Source organism: Squalius cephalus (genome assembly GCF_949319135.1).
Source record: "Squalius cephalus genome assembly, chromosome: 4".
NCBI lineage: Eukaryota > Metazoa > Chordata > Actinopteri > Cypriniformes > Leuciscidae > Squalius > Squalius cephalus.
In genome coordinates, this window is record NC_137125.1 from 51,560,196 (window position 1) to 51,583,481 (window position 23,286).

Sequence of the window (23,286 nt, forward strand, 5' to 3'; positions counted from 1 at the left end):
TTATTTAATAAGTTTGATTTATTTTTAATTAGCATTGTTTTAATGTTTTTAATGCTATAATGTTTTTACATGCACATTTTTTAAAATGTATTTTTTTCAGTCTGTGCTAAACGTTTGTTATTTCCAAAATGAAATCATCAGCAATGCCCAACAATGTCATTGACCTCTCCACCAGGTGAGTGTGAGATGCTTTTTCTTTCTTTCTCCCACTGACTTGCATCTTCTTTTGTTTCCAAATACATGAAAATCAGACTGTGGAACAATCCGGAGGTTTCTGTGAAACATGATTTACTGACTATAGATTCTCAGCTCTCAATGTGTGGCACATATGAGGATCTCAGTCTATTACCGCCATCTGCTGGTGACACACAGGACAGCGGGAACAAATCAGCTGAAAACAGGTAACAACAACCCTCCATTTTCTGGGATTCTACATTAAAGTCACATATTAATTGTCATTTTTCTAAGGAAGGAAAATATATTGACCTATGGCTGTGGATGATTGACATACAATGTAGAGTATCTAGTCTAGTTTCTGCTGCATAATACATTGGTGTGTGTGCATTTTAAATAATGTATGATAGATTATTAGAGGTGAGATTTGAACAGACCCCTAAACCTCAGGATGAAATGATTTTTGTCGCATGTAACTCACCATTTAACGGGTGACAAGCTTTGAGGAAGGGGCCAGAGTTACTGTATAACTACAGACCCAGTATCACAGAGACTTGAAGGTGGACTCTTTTGATCTGGACCAGTTAGAAAGCATTTAGCGATACTCAAAAGCCATGCCCTAGCATTATAGTGCATGCTCAAGTTTCACTCACATTGTCTTCAGAATACTGTATGTAAAAATCTAGTTTCGTTCTCATCTGACTACAACAATTGCAGATCTCTCCTTCTCTAGTCTTGCATATGTGCGATAGCATGATTGCTTTTTTTGCATTGAACATAATATTTGTTCCTTTTTCAATTCTTTATCCATATTGAAATAAATCAAAGGATTGTGTTTGCGGAGGAAAAATGGTTTGGAAGTGGCTGAGAAAAAGGAAATGGGAAATTGCGCTCATGGAAATGATTTCCATAAGGCCTCGTCCATGTTTGTAATTTAATGAAAATCCATATTTACTTTGGGTAATTGCTCTGGCCAATTAAGCGTAAACATCACTCAGCACTTTGTAGTTGGAGTATCAGTGCTTGATAATGATGTGGCAGTTCAATTTTATTTTCCGTCTGCGGCGGAGATGCAAGTCGAAGCTTTTTCGATTTCATTACAGAGAAACATATAAGCTAATAACATTCTCAAACATTAATTTAGCCAGGCTTTGATGAACACGGGCTATCTGTCGAAATGCATTGACGTGTTTTTTTTTTGCTAGTGTTTGTTGTATTATTAATGTGTTATTTCATTTTCGATTTTGGTTAAATAATATCTGCTAATGAAATGTGTCTTTAGAAGGCTGCCTATTCTGGGCAAGTCCAAAATAAAACTTTAAATCAACTTGACTCAGAAGAGGCTCAGAGCAGCCGTGAGATTCGTCTTACATGTTGTTGCTAACTATTTATGATCGTTAGTGTTTGTATATGCAGTAGAACTCAACTCGTTTGGGATTCAAAGTCTGGTGTGATTTTCCTCATGACTGTTCTGTGGTAAACTTCTGCTGCGGATGGTTTTTGTTAGTAGTGGTTCAGAAGACTGTTAGCACATTATTAGTGGTTATGTGAGTGTCATTAGTGTCCTGCGGGTGAGGGTCATCTTCATCACTGGTCAATCAACATGTCAATCAAACTGTCGGCCTCCCAGTGCGAGCCGGTACTTCAGACCCGGGTCTCATCAGTGTCATCATCACTCCTCAGTCTGGGGCCGGATTTGCAAAAAAATCTTATGTTATGTAAGGTAAGTAGAAGTGAAGTGCAGTTTTTTTTAAAGAATGTCTTGACAGGCGTCATTTGAATGTACTTTCGCGTCTCAATCGTGTACTTTCGAATGTACTCGGGCGTCAATAACTTTTTGAATGTAAAGTTTGTAAAATGTGTTAATGACATTAACTGTTAGAAGAATTTATTTGATAGATTATAAACGTATAGTACTAATAAGTATTGCAATGCTTAATATTTGATTTTCAAAAAAAAGTTTGAAGTTAAAAGTTTTAGCATTGTAGATTTAAGACTAATTCATGGAAGCATGTTTCCACCATGGAATAAAAAGATCAATTCAAACTCAAGTTCATATCTTGCAATTCTGACTTTTTCCCCCCAAGAATTGCAATTCTGAGAAAGAAAAAAACTTTTTTTTTTTCTCGGAATTGTGAGGAATAAAAGTCCGAATTGCTGGGATAAAAAGTCGTAATTGCGAGATATAAACTATAAAATGCTAATTATTTCTCACATTTGTGGCTTTATATCTCGCAATTTATATAATTTATTCTATGGTGGAAACCAGCTTCCATACGAATGGGAGATTCACAATGAACATACTTTTCAAAAATGTAAACTTAAATGTAAAGTTCTAACATTCTACAAAATATTCTAAACTGCCATTTTATTATTATTTGATAACTTAAAGGGACAGTTCTCTCTCTCTCTCTCACACACACACACATATATTCTGTCATCATTTACTCACCTTCATGTTGTTCCAAACCTGTATGACTTTCTTCCCTTCTGTGGAACATAAAAGAAGATATGTCCTTGTGTTTGTGGTTGCCAACATTCTTCAAACTATTTTCTTTACCGAAACTTTGAATTGAATGACAATTTGAATAAGCAAGAAATGTGAGACAGTGTGTTAAGTTTATCAAAAAGGGGTTTATTGTGTTTTCCCACACCCCTAGAGTTATATATAAAAAGTAAAAGAGTTAGAATAAGAAATGTTTTTTTTTAAAGAATACAGTGATTAAAACATAAATACTTGAACAGTATGTTTCTGGAAAAATACATTATGTATGATACAGAAAGATGTGTTAGGGTTTTCCTGCCTAGCATAATTACATCTGCATCGCTTCTGGTCTCAGTAGTAATAAAGTTAGCTTGCTTTGGATAAGGCACAAAAAGATTTCTTTCTTTAAACTGGTCCGTCTCAACAATGCCATTAAGTGTCAGAAATATACATTTGGTAATCCAGTGATCGCTTGTAACCAGTGTTATCGCTGTACAGACAGTCCTTTATCTGCACAGCATGTCAATGTCAGTAGATCAATCAGTCAGTCTCCCTTTTTTGATGTGTCTGACTCAACATTGGGGTAAGATGTTGGGATGAGTTCCCGTCGTCTTTGTAATCCAATGGAAATGGGAGGTCAGTTACACAGTGTTGCAGGTCGGCGTCGGGACGGTCAGAGATCGTCTGCTTCGTCTGAGCTGAAGCTGCTCCTGCGACTGCTCCCTTTGGACGCCGCGGGCGATCCGGCGGAGAGGAGTGGGTCGGTCCCGAAGGGCGAGAGGGGGTCGTCCATCAGGATCTCGTCCAGCCGGTGCTCTTCTTTCAAGGTGCTGCAGAAGAAGTCAGTGAAGTGGGAGAGAGGATCTGAGAAGGTGGTGGAGCCGTCGGTCTGTTCTCCGCCGTTCCCCACAACCATGGCCGCCGGCAAGGGTGTCCGCTGGGTGTAGTCTGGGCCGCTGATGTCCTCCTGAGGGTAGAGGGGGGGCTGGCCTGGCTGCGGGGGGGTCTGGTGCTGCTTCAGGAGATGGGATGAAAGTTCAACTGCTCCCATTGAAGCAGCCATACTGGGCAGACCGTGAGCACGAGCCTGGATTTCCAATTCCTGTCAAAGACACACACAGGAAGGTGGGTTGAGACAAACTGTCCACTTTGCATTCAGGCCGTCCGGGTCAAGTCTGACAGAAATAGATGGCACTCTAATTTGCCATAAACACATGAAGGGGTGCATTCAACTTCAAACTCATTCATCACAGAGACAAATTCTGAGGTAACTTCCAGCAGGCAGGGCTTCCCGTTACAACAGGACAGCTTAACGGTGTGTGGCGCACAATCATTAACTTGCCCAGACCTTTGGCCTTGAGCTGACACCATTACACAGGTTTCGGTGAAAATATTCTTACATTGGTCATCATTTCATTGTCCTGTTTATTAATTTGAGTACATAGAATGGCATCTAATAACAACTGCCTGTTTAAAAAGCAAAATAAACCAAATAATTGACATATTTTATACATATTTAAATATCGGATTAATGTGATATGTATAGAATGAGTTTGAGTGATTGGATCATTTAAAACATTATTATTGGATATTACATTAATGTTTTGTATTTTTCTTTGAAAAACATTAATATCAGGCTATTTTTTGTTGTTGAATAGTTTTATTTTTATATTTAGACTATTTTTATTATTGAGTAATAGTATTTAACAACACGTACGCACTATATAATTAGGGTTAGTTGCTTGTAATTATTCATAATTTACTGTTTTGACTACAGTAAGTACATGTAAGATGTGTAACATGGACACTGTAAAAAAGTGTGACCTCATTATTTGTTTACTCATCTTCTTTTTAATTAAAATAATTGAAATATAATGATGTGCACGTTTATTACTCATTTTTGTTATTGATTAAATAATGAAAAATAAAAATAATGAAACAAGATTTGTTCACTCATTTTGGTTGACGAGATTAACACTAATTACTAACCTAGTACTCATGCAAGTGTCTACACTACCCGCTATGGTTTCATATTTCCATTACTCCCACACATCATCTGTAGCGGAGACAGTCTAAATGAGCTATTGCATTGCCTCTCAGCGTGGGTATCTTCAGACACTCAATTGAGGTATTATTAGCATTAGCTTTTGGAAAGGAAGCCTCGGGGTAATTACTTTGAGGGCTAATTGCGATGTCTTCACATGTGTGAAGAAGACTCGCGCCTGGTCCGTGAATATGTCAATACTGTTGGAAACTAATGCATAAATTCAGACGAGGAGCCCAGCTCTTCAAAGTTATTAGCCCTCATAATCTAATTCCGGGGCACATTCTGCTCAGATAATTATTAATCAGATAATCACCTCAGCTCGCCGTGTTTTAAAGCAGGGCCGGAAAGGCGGTTACAAACACTGATAGGAGCAGGCCGCTCAGATGTTTGAACCTTTGTTTTCAAGCTAAGCTTGAAGCTAAGATGGTCATCAGCATAAGTGACCAGTTAAAACCACTAGTGTGGACACTATCATGCTGGATTTAGCTGCTTGTCCATCAATGTCGGGGAGTAACGAACTAAAAGTACTGATACTTCTAAGTTTTTCAGTAGAGACTTTTGTTTTTGCTTCCAGTTTCAAGCTAATTTTCCAACGAGAAACAAAACAATGTTACCGCATTTTATCATGTCTGTAGATTTGACAAGGAGAGAGTTAAGGCAATAATTAAACATGGCCCTTAAATAATGAGAAGCCCAATTCATTTGAGAGAATCGCTTTGGTCAAACGATTCAGGTGATTACATGATTCAGTGGTCAAACAAACAACTCACCAATTCATTTTTGCCCCTTTGTCTGTTACTGTATGTACGTAAATTCTGCGGTTTCTGTTGTAACTCTTTTTGACTGAATAATGAATTAGTGTTTTTCCCCATTTGTTGAAATAAAATTACAGTTAATTTAATGCTATCAGTCCAATTTAGATGTTATTTGGGATAAATGCTCAAAGTGTAGGATTAAATCGTTTCATCTGATGTCTTTTTTCATCATTTTTTTTCTTGCCTTTCGCTCCTACAACCGTCGCTTTCTACCGTCTCTCACGTCTACATCTCATTCTCTGGCCACATTCCCCTCGTGTCTTTACCTGGATTCGTAGCTGGAGTCTTCTGTTGGCCTGTTCTAGTTTCTTCTGTCGGCTCTCGAGATCACGGGCGTGCTGCTGCTCTTTCTGCAGCCACTTAATGTATTCCACCGAGGCCTTGAGGATCGTCCCTTTGTTCCAGCGCATATCACTGGCAGAGAAACGTAAAAGATAACCTTTCTCAACAGCGCCTTTGCATCAGTAGAACTTTCATACTCAGAGAAAAGCCTCACAAGGGTCTCCTTTTTTTCCCCAGGACCAAGAAACTGTGATTTACATGGCCAATTATTCATTCTCGGACATTACCTTGCCTTTGAATGGGAATTTTAATGGAATAGTTAAGTACGTCTGCAGAAAGACCATTCTATGGCCCCTTGTACGGTAAAATTAATCCCTGAGCAAAAATAGGTGTCGGAAGAGGCAGAAAAAAAATTGGACTTTGGAAGCCGAAGTAAAGTGCAGTCATTCCCGATACCATTACTTTTTAAAAGGAGGAAAGTGTCGTGAAATTGTCTCTTTCTTTGGAATAAGATGTTGGCCTGATCTGAGCTAATAATCTCCTTTATCTTGTGTTAATGGCAAGGTGACAGCACTAGACTTCCATTTAAATTCGATAAAAAGTTCAATTAAGCCAGGGCAATGGGCTCCCTGTCTGCACCGTACTTCATCTCTGGGTTCAGTTGTGCTTAAACTTTAGTTCAAATGGTCTATACTTTGCCTTGAACCTCATTTTCATCATTCAGATGGTGGTCTGTTCGCGCTGTAGGTATTTCCTTGAGAAATGAGCCCTGAACTGTCATTTTCTCTCTCCTTCAGCATCATTTTGCCCTGTCTTTAAGAGTCTATCTCTGATGTGATTTGATGTGAAGACTTTGAGTTCGGCTGTGAATCCAGTAAGACTTTTACTTACGGGTCATTTGATTTCGGTATCAGCGTTCCCAGCTCTTTGATCCTGTAGTTGATGTTGTATCGCCGTCGTCTTTCAACTGCCAATTATGAGAACAAAGTCAGTCATGCAGCACAAACCTAATATTAATATTAAACAGAAATAATTCATGCATTATCGAATGAAAAAATGAATGGCTTCTTATTGAATAGAAATAATTACATTAAATATTTTTTGGTTGAAAGTGACTTGAACTGTCTTTTGAGACCCTAATGTACATTAAATAATAAATAAATAAAAGAACATTTTGAAATTAGCCTCATTATCACAAAAAAACTGAAAGAATATTGGTAACACTCTGCAATAAGTTTTCATTCATTAACATTAGTTAACTGCGTTAGTTAACAAATTAACAATGGAAAGTATTCTAAATGTTAATGTCAGCATTTACTAATACATTATTCAAATTAAAAGTATCTGTTAATATAAATGCTCACACTTTAGATTAGGGTCCAATTCCCACTAACTACGACTTTTGCCTCAATAAACTCCTAATTACCTACTAAGGTAGTTGTCAAGTTTGGGTATTGGGTGGATTAAGGGATGTAGAATATGGTAATGCAGAATAAGGCATTAATATGCGCTTTGTAAGTACTAATAAACAGCCAATAGCCTAGTAATATGCATGATAATAAGCAACTAGTTCAGAATTGGACAATAAACTAAAGTGTAAGCACATTATATAATGAACCTAAGCCAACATGAGCTACCAGTTAGTTAATGCATGTTAAGTAATGGTACCTTATTATAAAGTGTTACCAGAATATCTCTCAGACCTAATCATCCATTTGACAACATTTATTGAAATAGGAGTTAATTTGAGTCCGTAAAAAGTCATTGTTTGAGTAGTTTTGTTAACAACAGATTCCCGGAGGAATTTTTCGGGCCTCTGAAAAGAACTTGAGGGTTAAATAAGCAAGTGCAAATGCCCTCTTACTTAGATTGTGGTTGTCTTTTTTCTGTCTTTCTTTGGCCGTGACTCTGGTGTCGTGTTCTGTAAGAGAAGAAGAAAGGATGGGAAGGTTATTGCAGAAACTAATAAGTGCATATCCAAAGGTAAGTTGAACACCATGCTGATGCAAAAGAAAGCTGTTGGATTAATAACATCATTAGTTTGAACAACTTCCTAGCCAGTCCTCAAGATTCCTGCCTAATTCTCCCAAAACAACACCCATCTGATGCAGCCACACTTCAGCACAAGCCCTCTTTTTGTGTCTGAATAAGTGTCATTCACCCCAGAACTGTCTTAAAGTAGAAAAGCTGCGTATCTTCTTTTAATCCTTCCGGACCTTACGATTAACCAATCTGCTGCTGACGTCCCGGAGCGGGTGAAGAGGAGGGAGGCCTAATGCTTCTGCATTCATATTCACATTCACATTCTTCCAAATTATATAATTGGGAGCAGTGATTGGATTTCTCAATTCATTTCTGCTGATTCAATAAGGTCATTTGAGCCATGCGTAACCAAACAAGAGCGCCGTGCAGCACGCTTATGTGAAAAAGATAGTAATGCACTTATTTTCCTGCCGGAGTGAAGAGTTCTCCAGGCATCCTTTCTATTTCCTGAATCAATTAGCTTTACTTGATGCATGACATTCATAAGAAAAAAGGCACCCACAAAGGAGGAATTGTGCCGTGTCTATCATGCTAAGAATACATGCTACCATATTCCGCTCACTGAAGCATTGATAATGAAGAATGAGGGGAACACAAAGGCAAGCTAAACACGGAGCACGCTGACTCTTAGAGTAAGACAGCTGGATAATAACATGAAACATACAGTTGTGTTTGGCTTTCACAGCCTGGGCCTTTTAGCCCGTCTGGGTTTGCTTTGCTAGATCTATTTACAGTATGCCCTAGACTTTATATAGTGTTGCTTTGTTTTTAACAGCTGTTGAATAGGACTTGTCTTCCCTACATACACCTATAAAATACATTATATTTGTGTATATTATATTTATGTGTAAATATTTTATATTATACTACAATAAAAGTGTTCCCAAGAAACGCACAAAAATAATATTTACTATTAGTATTATATTCCGTGTGTTTATTGGGAACACTTTTAGCATAGTATAATATAATGAAATATAGCTGAAGTCAATTTAAAAATAAATGATTTAGAAAATGCATAAACTTTAATGTAATTTTGAGACCGCTAATTCATCATTCATAATTCAAGTATGGAGCTAGTTGTGACAAGGTCACAAGTTTAAGTCCAAAAAAAAATTTTCTTTGTTTATTCGTCCATTCATTTGTTTTATTTTTTGTGTTCTTAGGTCACAAGTCCCAAGAAACACACAAAAAACATTATTCTTTATCATTTTTGTTGTGTGTTCTTACTCTCTAAGAAGAAAAGGTTCTGTCAGGTGTTTTATATATAAAACCTCTTTTGGGATTTGGAATATATGGCATAATTTTGTGCATTCAGCTTTAAATAAATAATTTTCTTTAACTGATTTAAAATTTTATGAATTAAACAGCTTGAAAACATACTTCATCACTAGAAACAAATTATAAACGGTTAAACATGAAAGTATTATGCAATCATTTAAGACATTTGGGTTCTTTAAAATGAAGTCAAGAACCCTAGAGTTCTATATAGAACCCCACTGAACCTTTTTTTCTAAGAGTGTAGGGACCTTGTCATGGCTATTGCAATGCTCTACCAGATGAGAAACAGAAAATGAACCGTTTCAAAACTGCAGTCGCATCTTTGCGGTTTTTAATCTGAAACGAAACTGCTCCTGTAAGTGCACCGTGAGCGGCAGTCATACCTTGGTCGCCGCCGTACATCTCCAGCATGCTGTTGTTCAGTGACACCTTCAGATGAAGAGAGAGCAAGTAAGTCCAGATTCACACAGGGACATTACATGTGTAGTGATTCTGCATGCATGTGATATTTTCTCCAGTCTATTTTTTCATGTAATATTTCTATACAGTCTATGTAATATTTTTGGTGTTACACGCATGATTTTTGACACCGACATCATCTATGTTAAGAGTAAACATAGTCAAACAGGCCTAGATTAAGTTTTCCCACTTTTTTACACTAATTTTGAAGATTAAAATGTGAATATTACAGTCAAATGATGCATAATCAAATGAACTAAAATATGTCAAATGAGGACGTTATGAATGATGGATGCATGATCTGCAGAGCTTTTATATGCATAAAGTCAGTCTTATGAGTCTTAAATGAGCAGAGAAACTCAGCAAACAGATGCAGCACTCCAGGAGACAAAAGAGAGCGCTGTACAGCTTCTTTTTTTTTATTCTCGGTTTCTATTATTCTGAGCTTACATTATTGTTCTCCCCACATTGCAGGAGTTTTGCTATGGCATAATCCTTTAACCATTTACATGTATATATGTTTTTCGCCAACTACCAGTCCAACAAAAGCTAGAGCAGTGAAAAGCCCATTTCTGTCAGTGCTATAGGTGAAATGTAAACGTAGTGCAGGATTAAAGAGGAGGTCAGAGCGTTACAGGAAGACATTATAGTGTTTCCTCCGCTCGTGCGCGCTTCTCCATTATCTCACTAGAGGAAAGAGTGCGCTTATCAACGTGAAAGATTGCCACAGCCCCTTGACTGTTCACGTCGTAATCGCTTCAATCCATTCCCATCATGTTAGCAGATATGTTGACACGGGGAAGCGGTTTGATGCGTCGTGCTGTATGACTAATTAGAACGAATTGATCCGTTTAAGCATGGTATCATTTCTGAACAAGTCCACTGGGAGAGAAGATATTAGCTCAATCCGATGCTTGACTGCTTACTCAAATACAAAACTCTCGCTTGCTCATTCTCTCTCTCTCTCTCTCTCTCTCTCTCTCTACTTCCTCAGCACACTCTGCCTTATTCGTTCCCATCATGCTCTTAGTATCACATACCTCTCTAGTGAGTTCAGGTGTTGTAGTAATCACAACTCAAGCGATGCTTTGTCCATCCACGGACGTCAGTACGACAGTAACAATTTCATGCTGGTCTCACACATAGTTGGGCCACTTGTGTGCCCAGATGCTTACCTAAGGGTTTTCATTGGCTCTAGCTGAATTGCAATTCCTCAGCAGAATGCGCTTTTGGCATTTAGCAGAGCTGAGGTATTTTTCTAGCTTGCTCCCTCTTTCTGTTTTGGAGAAGTGATCACTCATTAACATAGTCTGGCTCTTCTAAGGCATACCTCTCTGCATGCCGACATCATTAACAGACTAATCTGTATTGTTCCACTGTTTAAAGCCTGAGATTTAAGTCCGTTCCCCCTTTTTTCACTGCAGAGACTGAACTTTGACTCTCAGCTGGACCTCACGCAAAGACAAACCCCTTTTCACAAGCACACCAAAGGCACGTGTTTGTGTTATTGATGTGTTTAATTCATTTTTCAACCTACAAATGTAGCTTATATTTTGGATTCAGACTTGTTTTATTCATCTAATTAAGTGTGCATTTTATGCACATGCAGAAGTACTTTGTCATTTTCATTTCATTACATGGTAACACTTATACTCAAGGTCTGTTTATATAATGCATCAAATAGCTATTTATACTTTTTTATAATCATAGTTGTTATACTTGTTGTAGGTATTATAGTTATAGTTAATACTTTATAAATGTTTTAGAAATATTTTAAAATTAAACAATTATATAAAATAGTATTTGATCTAATTATTGATAATTAGTTCTTTATTTATATTCTGCAAATATTCTGGTTGTTTTCAGTTAAATTGATTATAAGTTGTACTATAAGGCTACATTGTAATGCATTATATATTAATTTACTTTCAACTATGATTTTTACTAGATATTTTGACGGTTAGTTATTTTGACATACTGTACAAGCCATTTATTAACTTACGTATAATTTCCCAGTACGTTTTACACCTCTATACACAGGTCATTATTAATTGCACAGGATGTAACAGTTCGACAAAGTGAGGAGATTAACTTGGTATATACTTACGTTATTTTGCATTATGATTCCTGGCTCCATACAATCCAAACCCCCATCTTTGAACCCGGTTTCAAGGCTAATAAGATCATCGATAACTTCATCCATTGGAAACTAAAAGAAAACAGTGATTATAGCACATACTTCCATCAATAGAGGTTGAATTTGTCAATCTGAGATGTTGTTTTAAGCTTCATTTTCACTGTCGTCAGTCATTGTGTCAAAGTGAGAGACTTAAACTGGGCCACTAATCCAATAACAGATGATTCATCATCTCTGAAAGACGACTGTGAGGATGAAGCACCTCTTATCAGAGCAGCCGACCCATCCTTTAATTGTCAACGTGATCAGAGCTGAGTGTTTAAAGTTATTGATGAGTACAAACACTCAGAGAGATGAGATCACAGAAGTACTCACCTCGCTGTCGTGATTGTTGGCCAGTGTGAGCAAGGTGACGGGGCTTCCTGGCGTGCTGCTGTCGCTCATGGGTGGCATGTGTCCGTTGCGCATGACGGGCACCGTGCCCAGGGCCTGGCCCGGGTGAGGATGGGCCTGGCTAGCAAGTTTGCTGCCCAAAGTTAGGTACTGTTTGACCTGCTGGGCCTGGGTCTGGTGGAGGTGGTACTTGGAGTTCTCCAGATGATTTTGAACCTTTAAAAAGATGAGAAAAAAATTGCTTTTAGCTTAGTAAGTCTTATTTGTCCACACATTATGTCATTGTACTTCTATCTCTTTCATTTAACTTGTTTTCCAATATTAAGTATCTGCACAACCAAAACCACCTTATTCAAGATATGCAAAAAAACCTTGCAATTATTTCCTTCAATTAAGCATATATTAAGCCCAACATCGCATATCTCAATGTAATCTCAGTTGCCTGCTTAAAACGTCCCCAAAAGTGACTCAATCACTGCAATCCAACCTCAGCCAAAAAAAACAAACCAAAATTCTGAAAGGGATAGTTCACATAAAAATTTAAATGCTGTCATCATTTACTCACCCTCATATTGTCATGTATGACTTGTTTCTTCTGTGGAAGACCCCACTGAGTTTCATCCTATGGACAAAAACAGTTTTTTCAGTTGTTCCACAGAAGAAAGAAAGTCCTACAGGTTTGAAATGACACGAGGAGGGTGAGTAAATGATGACAGCACTTTCATTTCTGGGTGAACTACCCTTTAACCAAGCACCAAAACAGCCCTTATCTTGCGCAAAACAAGTCAAAGCAGAACATAGCAGGTCCTTACGTTGGAAACTCGAGCTCCGTCTCTCATCTTGTAGAAACTACAGTCAGTTAAATGTGGCATTCTCAATCCCTGTACTTCCACACGGAGGAACGCTAAGGTAGGATCCCAGGCTGCGGAGAGGAAACCAAGTGACTGTCCCCTCTTGTTCCTGTCCGGTCTTTATAACCAAGCAGGAGGAACTCCGTGACCTAATTAGTTTTAAGACCAGGCCTTTCCTTTCTGTCGCAGGTCGTAGTAGTCACCTCAAGTGGAGAGATTTCTGATCTGACAGGTTTGATCACTGCAGGGTCGAGGTCTTTTGCCTATATGGCTAATTCGGTGGGACCGCCCAGTTTTGTTTGCGTGAAGCAGCCAATCCCAGACTTCCCCCTTCTACCACTTCTGCTTCAGGGGGTCCGAGACAATTACTGCTTGTTGTGTGTGGTTTCCAAATGACCCAGAGGCCCATCTCTGGACCAGACCCACTAGACAACATTGTCTTGTATCTGTTTTCAAAAACTAACTGTCTTGAACCCGGCGGCTCCCCTAATTTTAGTCTATAACATATCGTAAAGCTAAATATAGGAGGGAGGCATTCATTCGGGGTGATGGAGGCGACCCCTAGCAGTCATGATTATGTTGTCTACGCTCACAAAAGCACAACTGTTGAGTTACTTTTATGGTGGTCAAAGTATTTTCGGGAAAAATCCAAAACTGAACTTTTACTGACCGCTGACTAAAGATACTCAATTGTGTGAGCGAAAGTTATGCTTAATTTGATCAAAACGTCTGTTTGCAATAACAAAAGAGGCATTTAAGACTCATGCTAGTTGAGTCAGAAACATTGTTGGAAGTTCGGCTGTATTGCCCTTCAATGGCAATCTTAAATGGAAAATATTATCCCATACGCACTGAAATAGTTATTTAAGCCCTTAAAGGATGAATCCGAGGACCAAATCAGATCTTCTATGCCCCTCTGACTGCATATTCAACAGTTCACCAGAGGTCTGTCTCTGTTTATCAGCCATTGCAAAGCTCTTTTCATTACACACACTAGATTTGGCTTTAAAAAGACCTAAGAGTGTAACTTCTCTCTTATCCCAGGCAAAGGTGAAAGAAGTCATTGTGTCTGAGAGCTCATCTCTGCAGTGGGGAAGGGAAGGGTTATAGTTGTGTTAAAGGGCCACGTCCTTGACTTACATCTCCCCTTTCTGTTGTGAATGCAGGATACAAGACTATTAACTAATCAAAGCCTGTAATGTGTTTGAAGTTGTAGTGATTTCGTTCACAAATAAAGTGTAGACAATGGAAGCCCTATATGTGAAGATGTATTAGATGGCATATTTAAAACAACATTACACACATTAACTAAACATTCAGCATGCAGATTATGAGCTGATCTTACACTAAATTATATGATAAACAATGATACAGTTGAGATTTGCATGCTTCATAAAGTTCATAAACTTATTGTTTTACACTTTTGATAGTTTATATTTTGATGTATATCATATAATGTTTCTATTGTCTACAATAGTAATGTGTACTCCTTTAAATAACTTTATTAAATAGAACTATTAGAATTAAACACTGTACAGAAACACTGACACATTAATGTAATATAACATATAATAACAAAAACATTTCCTTTACCTTGATTTGGTCTTTAAGTGTGCATCTTGCATAGAAACCCTGTAAGTGTGTCTGGAATGATGAGATATAATCTATTGTGCTAGCGTTGATGTTGCTTAATTTTGTTTCAGCATTAGTCAAGTTCTGGTTTCACTTCAGAAAAATCTGAGTTTTGAAACACTGGGGAGGGGGGCAATTTTTACCGGCTTTAGAAATCATGGACAAAACCTTTCATGGCCAAAAGGTCAGGCATTATTTTGAGCTGGAATGGGTAAAGAAGTTAAATCACTTCAATATAAATCTAAAGGATATGCCTTTATTTTGACAGATGTGAGTCAGAGATACTCTTTTGTTTTGTTTTGTTTCTGAAGACATCAGTTGTGCTATACTGAATATTCCTCTTAAGAATCAAGGCTGTTAGACCACAAAAGTTTCTGAGGGGAAGAGAAAGTAAAACTTCTTACACACACACACAACACACCAAAAGAACGGAATCACATTCACATCAGGTGTTGTTCCTTCTATTGAATTTGACAGCATGTTCTTGATATTTCTTTGCACAGCAGCAATAAACATAATTTAGCCACACTCAAAAATGCAAAATGTAAACCATCAAACCAAACATAATTTATTGTATAGAAATATAGGTTTCTAATATGAAAATATATTTGTATATTATTTTTACTATTAAAATATTAAATGCGATACATGCTTATAATATTTAATATTTCTTTTTTAACATTTAGTCATTTTTGAGAACAATGTGTGCTTTACAGCCACTTAATATGTGTGTGTTTTTTTTAAATCCTACTTCTGTCATTCAACTCTCTTCAAAAGTATTACAGATATGTTAAAATTTTGCTAGAGCCATAAATCTATTTGATTGTATCATCTGTCCATTTAACCAAGGGTCCAACTCAAATAGATATTCAATGTATATTTATGCATTTGACAAATACTTTTATCCTAAGTGACTTATGGTGCATCCAAGGTATACATTTTTTCATTGTGTTTTCCCTGGGAATCGAACCCATAACCTTGAGTGCCATAGTGTACTCTACCAGTTGAGCAACAGGAAGCAATCTCTTCAAAACAGCACTTTTATAGACTCAGAGTAACTGAAGCTCAATCTTAACTCACAGTTTTCCATTAAACAATTCCAAGCAGCCATTAAAGAAACACTGCACTCAAAGACTCACAAACAGCATTTGAACTCAAACTCTCATGCAGCTCTCATCCCTGTTTCTCTCGCTTTTGCAGCTACATACCGGCAGCAGTTGGATCTCAGTGAGAGAGATGACTTGAACCACACAGCAGCGGCTCATGGTCCACAAGAAGGCCTTCACAGTAGGTCAGACTCAGCAGGAGTCACGCAAACAACACGCACAAACGGCCTGCAGTCTTTGCCCTTAAACCGCAAGCCAAGAGGAGTTGGAATCTCTCAGTCCAGTGTAAACGCAACAAGGCTAGGAAAGCAGAAGGATAACTGAGCATATGTGTGTGTGTGTGTGTGGCTTTCCTGAGCTGTGTGTGCAGAAACACGGGCCTGGAGAGGAAGGCATGACACAGCTTTCTCAGCTTCCTCTGTACGGGATCTAGTGGTCACCCAAAGGCCTGACAGAGGCAGAATTTCAGGTGCTAGAGACTCGGAGCGTTATTTTGTTCTTGGTCCTTCCTGTCTGACCCTCTTTACAGCTTTACTCAGCACATTCCCCTGATAGGTCATCTCTTTAACACTCACACACACAACGTACATAAAAATTAATCAAACGAAATGTTACTGCAGACACATTCGCTTGCATGTGCACTTGTAAGTAGTGTAGTGCACACACATTCACTTTGAGAACCAACAAGTACACTCAAGGCCAAAATGTGCATAGTGCTGCTTACTGAAGCCTCTCGGATTAAAATAACTACATGTTTTGACTGTTTTCCATTCAACTTTGTCTTCCAGGGCAGTTTTTATATTGCACTATGGAAATTTGTTTCCCCACAGTCTGCAGTGTTGTTTGTGTTTCTCTGTAGAAACACTACAAGTCTGACTTACTGCTAGTTTGATCCACCAAGTCAAACAGATGAGGAATTTATGGAAGTCTGTTTCCACCTCAGAGTAAAAAAAAAAAAAAAATGTAATTGTAAGATCATGTTTAAAACAAGAAATAAAGTCATAGTTGTGATTGTGAGAGATGAAGTCACAAATTTGCAATTGGGAGACATAAATTTGCAATTTTGAGAAATCATTCACTGTTGAGAGAGCTAAATTTGCGATATGTGACCCTGGACCACAAAACCAGTCACATAGGTCATAATTTTGAAATTGAGATTTATACATCATATGAAATCTGAATAAATAAGCTTTCCATTGATGTGTGGTTTGTTAGGATTGGACAATATTTGGCCGAGATACAACTATTGAAAATCTGGAATCTGAGGGTGCAAAAAAATCGAAACATTGAGAAAATCTCCTTTAAAGTTGTTCATTTATGTTAACGATTGTGCTGCATTCACTCACAAAAATAAATGTTTTATATATTTACAGTAGGAAATTTACTAAATATCTTCATGGATCATGATCTTTACTTAATATCCTAATGATTTTTGGCATAAAAGAAAAAAACTATAATTTTGACCCATACAATGTATTGTTGGCTATTGCCACAAATAAACCCGTGCGACTTAAGACTGGTTTTGTGATCCAGGGTCACATATTTAAAAATCGTGATATTTAAAGTCACAAAGTCGCAATTGTGAGATATTAAGTGATATTGCTAAATATAAAATCACAATTGAGCAGAATAGTCGCTTTTCAGTGCTGCATAATATAAACTAAGCAAGAAAATTGAGGTCATTATAAAACTAGTATCTCAAATGATGATTCATGGCATGAGAACAGTGAGAAGATGCTTTGGAAATGGTTGAAATCATTGCAGAGTAGACAGGATGTGTATCAGCATCCTTTTGTTGCCTTGTTTCCTGTTTGAAAGGAAATGCAAAGGAAAGTTTCTAGTAATTGACTAAAGTGCCATTGAACCTGTGTGTGTGCGTGCGTGTGTGCGTGCCTGCGCCTGGTATTCCCTATTTTATGGGGACCAATTTGACCTCATGGGGAAATTCTTTTGGTCCCCATGAGGAAAACAGCTTATAAATCATACTAAATGAATCATACTAAATTAAGTGTTTTAAAAATTACTTAAAAAGTTAGAAAGTTTTCTGTGATGGGTACCTTTAGGGGTAGGGTTAGTGTAGGGGGATCGAATATACAGTTTGTACAGTATAAAAATCATTACGTCTATGAAAAATCCCCATAAAACATGGAAACGTGTGTGTGTGTGTGTGTGTTTTCTAGAGTTTCTGTATGTGTTTGTATATTTACCTCTAACCAAAAATCCTGGTTGGCCATTTTTCCATGTTTTTCTCTGGGCCCGGTCTGAATTCTCACCTTTGTTAGTCCCACATACAGTATGTATAAAACATGAGCTACTTCCTGTAAGAGTTGGGCCGCTTCTGAGACAAGACTTCAAAGTCCAGCTCACACATCTGAGAGCTGTTTTATCCAAGTAGAAAAGGAATGCATAATAACCAGAAGACTTTAATGATTCATATATAAATTAAATATTACACTCATTTTAACTGTATGATAGGAGTGCCAAACTGTCCTCCCTGAGCTCAGTGCTTCAACCCAGTTTATCAACAAGAAATATGGAATGTGAAAGTAGTACATTTATATATGACATTTACCTGGATTCTCTTTCATTGTATGATAAAGTGACCCCAAAAATGTAAATGTTTTATTTTATTCTATTTTATTTCAAATGTACCTGTGCAATTATTCTTTTTTATTATTCTTTAAAATCAATACCAGATGGTTTATTTTGTTACCTATGGAAGCTTGTTTCTGCCACGGAATAGAAAAATAAAAAAGGTACCTGAGAATATTTCTCTCACAATTCTAACTTTTTGTTTCTCTGAATTGGGAGTTTATATCTCGCAATTCAGACTTTATAACTCACAATAGCGAGTTTATATCTTACAGTTCTAAGAAAAAAAGTCAGAATTGCAAGATAATCTAAACTCGAGTTTATATTTCTGACTTTTTTCCTCGCAATTCCAAGTTTATAATTCACAATTCACACTTTTTTTTCCCATCGCAATTCCAAGTTTATAATTCACAATTATGACTTTTTCATGCAATTACAAGCTTATATCTTGGAATTCTGAGTTTATATCTAAATTGCAAGAACTGCATGAAAAAAAGTCAGAATCGTGAAATATACACTTGAAATTCTTACTTTTTTTCTCCCAAAACCGACTTTATTTCTCGCAATTAAGTTTATATCTTGCAATTCTGACTTTTTTCTCACAATTCTAAGTTTATATCTTATAAACTCAAGATATAAACTTGGAATTGTGAGGGAAAAAATCAGAATTTTAAACTTTTCATGGCAAACGTAACGTGTCTTTAGTATTCAGGCCCTTGTAAAGATGCTTACAATAGTTTTGATTTTTATATTCAGAACTGCCTATTGTGACCATACAGTAAAAAGTATTTGGACTGGTAAGTCTCGCTTAAAAATGTTTGAATGTCATTGCATTGGGTAACTCTGAAAGCTTGTCAATTCTGAGTTTCAGATATAAATTCAGATTTGCAAGATATAAACTTGGAATTGTGAGATATAAACTCTATTCCGAGGAAGAAACAAGCTTTCATAGTTAACAAATGTTAATCGTCTGCAATGTTACATAAACAGCTTCATAGGTTGCTAATAGGTTTGTGCGTTTAAAGAGTGGGCTGAATAGAAACTTGGTTTCCCCAGAAAAGATGTGATTACGTCTAATGCGATTTTCGATGTAAATCAATTAGCCTCCACTCCATCAGGGCCGACAAGGCAAGCCGTTCACAGGCACACCTGAGAGGAATTCACTCAACCCCGTCCCATTCAGACCCACACAAACTGTAAAACACATTCCTCTCTTTTCAAATATAGGCTATCCGCTTCAAACAACGCATTGGAAAGCAGTTGTAGTGAATCCGATCAATAAACTGCTTTCATTGGGAAATTTATCCACAATATTTGGAGGAGCAAACGACTGTTCAGAAGCATCTAACCGTTTCCCATGATCTTCTAACTCGGCACCCCGCTTTGCACTGATCCCCTTAAAATCACAAAATGACCAAACCGCATCACATGACTTCCCTCCACACACCAGCCTCACAAAAAGGACCCAGCACTCTCAGAGCTAGGGCTTATGGGTAAGCTGTGGTTTTGAAAGGCCTTCTTTATCTGGGTTTGGGCTAATCACTGGTTTGAATCACCTACATGGATTTATTTTTGGCAGAGCAGAGTTGTGTTGTAACGACAGATCGTAATTTAATTTCATGGTTTGTCTTAGTGAGGTGAGCTGGGGTAAGGAACATCTGAGGATATTTCTGTTGTACACAGACGTAGCAAACATATAAAAAGAAGTTACGGTATCTAAGCAGTAATGTACAAATGTACACTACCATTCAAAAGATTGTGAATGAGTCAGTAAGATTAAGGAAATTCATAACTGTAAGCAACACATTAAATTGATCAAAATGTTACAGTAAAGACTTTTAAAATGATACAAAAGATTTTGGTAAAACTTTATTTAAGGTGAAAGGTTATTAAGGTTTTTATAAGGTTATTTAAGGTTACTTACTATAGTAATAACTAACCCTAACTGTTAAGCAGCACAAATGTTTTCAACATTGATTGATAATAAGAAATATTTTTTTAAAACTTACAGACCCCAAACCTTTGAACAGACAATGTATCACAATCACAATGCTAGGGTGTTGCTCTGCGGTTTCTGAGGTGTTTTGAGCATGTTAAAAAGTAGTGTTTGCTATGGTCTTCTGGATAGTTTCTTACTGGCCCAAGTTGAAAGAGCCCATTCTCAAATTTAAGCCTTTGAGATATTTTCTCACCTGTTTCTAATTTGATTGCTTTGAAAAGCACACCTTTACCCAACAAACTAACTAGATATCATTCATGGTTGAGTTACATGCTTAAGTTTAGGCTTATGGGTTTGTTCAAATCGCTCACACTAAGTATGAGGAACAGTAATAACAAGCACCACTGTATAGTTTACACACACTGTATATAGTAATGTATAGTCATAACATGGCTGAAAACTGTCTTACAGACTCCTTAATTTCAGACTATACAGTTTTATTTTGAGTACCTCAAGCCCTCATGTCATTGTCTCAACTTTCTGTTGTAAAATAGCTGAACACAATCAATCCACTTTACTTCAAATGTCATGAAAGATTGAAACGGGGAATTCAATTTGGCCTTTAAACACAGACTCTTGTCTTATCTGATTGGAAGAATGTACATTAAGCATCTAAACTCTCATTTATGAGTGCAAGTTTAAGGGAGTATCAAAAGTTGAATGGGTTGTCACTCCAGATATCTGCACAATTGCTGCCTTTATCCTGAAATTTGAGTTTATAATGTGAGTGATAGTATGGCCTATGGTCCAGAGTAAAATATACTGAACTTTACAACCTTTCTTTTTTTCTTCCAAGTGCACATAAAGTGCATTTGTGAGCTAAATTTGCAAAGCTCTGTTCAAAAGCTTTAGCTTGAGATATATTCATTACGGACTAAATCTAATTGTGTAAAATGAAATAATGCAATAGCTGTTTAATGAAGACTAAGCAGAAAATTAGATCAACTTTGACCTTACCCGAACTAATAATGCGCAGTTTGAAGGATGACAAAGAAACGCTTGTGTCCACGTTCTCTTCAAGTCAGTGTCATTTATGTGTGTGTGTGTGTGTGTGTGTGATGTGACTGTGGAGAATCTACACAGCGTCCATGTGCATTTGTGGACATACACAGAGGCACAAGTGTGTCTGATTGTGCCGTAACATGCGTGACACGTTAAAGCAGTCATGGTCGTCTCAAATACAGTGTAAAAGCCTTCAGTCATTACACTGACACAGTGAGACACACAAATCTTATACTCGCACACACAAAGATTGTTTATATCTATGCTCAATGTTTTAGCATTCATGTTTGATTTCAGTGTCATTTCTCAAGACATCATTGAACTGTTCTCAAACTTTGTTATATTGAGTGAATGAAATGCATGTTATCACATTACTTAGCTATGCAAAACAAAGGTTTATTCACAAACCCTATAAATATCAGCTCATCAACAGTGCTATAAAAGAGGGGGTGAACTTTTCATATTTCAGACCTCTTCTCTATTACGACCTAATCAAATGAATTGTAATACCCAGACATTTCTTTTAAGATGAATATACTGATTTTGTGATTTAAATTGGATCATTGTAATTTCCTTCCACAGACCGAACTCTCCACACTCTCCCGGCCCAAATTGATTAATCAGCACAGCCTGAGTTGAATTTGATCGTGGAGTAGAAGAACAGACGCTAGTACAAAGTGACCAGTGTGGCGGCCTCTCATGTTCAGGATTGAATGAAAGGCCTTGTCCGTCTGGCTGGAACAGATCTGATCTTCTGGACGGACCCTTCTACTCTCACCTCTGATTTGTGGCATATCAGATGAGGTATTTTGGGAAGTTAATCACGTACAACATGGCTGACACCGCAAGAGAGAGGTTTATTACTACATACACAACAGGTGCATAATGCGGCCACTGAATGTCATTGGCATCTGTAAATGAATATTGGAAGAGCTTTGCTCAGAATAACCAACTTGTCTTCGTTTAATTTAGCAATCAAAAACACTAGTTTTGATATTTTGTTTTCTAAAGCAATGAAATTCATACACATTTATGTAGAAGTCCATTTCTGCTTCAACTGTAAAAAACACAACTTTTTGTATGTCACATTATGACTTAAAGTGTCCCTATTATGCTTTTTCGAAAATTGCCATCAGGCATTGTGAAATATGGCTGTTTGTGAATGTAAAAGGTCAGCAAAATTTTAAAGATCAAAGTGCTCAACAAATAAAGTTATTGTCTCCGAAAAGAATCGATTCTGAACTGCAAAATGAGTCGTCAGCAATTCCAGTCTCACTTCCTGTTATACATACCTATATGTAACAATCTAACAAATTTGCATAATGCCAGTTTATGATCTTCATTGGCTGCCCACAAACAACGTTTACTTTGACCTGCCCTCAAACACTGTAGTTGTAGCTGAGACTGGAAGAGTTTGGTTCGTGTTGTTGACATGTGGAGAAGATCACAACAGACTGGACCATCTGACCAATCAGAGCAGAGTAGGCTCTTGGAAAGGAGGGGTTAAGAGACACTGAATCTTTGAACTAACCACTTTCAGACTTTGAGAAATTAGGTGATGCTGCAATGTATATTATGAGACAATATTTATGTTTTTTGACCATTGGTGCATGTGAACCTATTGACTATATACCATTAAAATAGCATAATATAATTTATAACTCAATTATTTCTCTTTCACAATTTGTGGCTTTGTCACAATTGCAACTTAATAGCAACAAAAATGATTTAAACTAATTATTAAAAAATGAGAATTTGCAATTTTATATTTCACAATTATGACCTTGTATCTCACGATTTCACATTATGACTTTATATCTTACCATTGCAACTTTATTTCCCAAAATTGTGGCTTTATATCTCACAATTGTGTTACTATTTCTCATATATTTAACAATATTTAATTGAATATCGAAGACAGGGGACAGACTCCTCATACTCGTATCATATTCTGCCCAGAAATGATTGATGTTTATTTACAACAAAAACAA

At 37.1% G+C, this 23,286-nt stretch overlaps 1 protein-coding gene and 1 long non-coding RNA gene across 11 annotated transcripts in view; one reads left to right on the forward strand and one right to left on the reverse strand.

Moving 5' to 3' along the window:
- Positions 1–2,789: 2,789 nt before the first annotated feature.
- tfec (transcription factor EC) overlaps positions 2,790–23,286 on the reverse strand; it is an 83,649-nt gene continuing 63,152 nt past the window's right edge. For 7 of the 10 annotated variants that reach the window (XM_079870002.1, XM_079870005.1, XM_079870001.1 and 4 more), the window contains 7 exons: positions 12,096–12,329; positions 11,691–11,792; positions 9,508–9,553; positions 7,668–7,724; positions 6,695–6,770; positions 5,788–5,935; positions 2,790–3,761 (listed from right to left, as the gene is read on the reverse strand). In XM_079870002.1, coding sequence (XP_079726128.1) covers positions 3,333–3,761; positions 5,788–5,935; positions 6,695–6,770; positions 7,668–7,724; positions 9,508–9,553; positions 11,691–11,792; positions 12,096–12,329 — 1,092 coding nt within the window. In that variant the 3' untranslated portion in view covers positions 2,790–3,332. Of the gene's footprint in view, positions 3,762–5,787; positions 5,936–6,694; positions 6,771–7,667; positions 7,725–9,507; positions 9,554–11,690; positions 11,793–12,095; positions 12,330–12,678; positions 12,732–12,925; positions 13,222–15,804; positions 15,988–23,286 lie in introns of those variants that run through there. The other 3 variants (XM_079870007.1, XM_079870008.1, XM_079870000.1) reach the window with 3 other exon arrangements.
- Positions 9,497–16,606, forward strand: LOC307157960. The gene is made up of 3 exons (XR_013821149.1): positions 9,497–9,574; positions 15,797–15,887; positions 16,491–16,606. It is a non-coding gene; the product is annotated as an uncharacterized lncRNA (long non-coding RNA).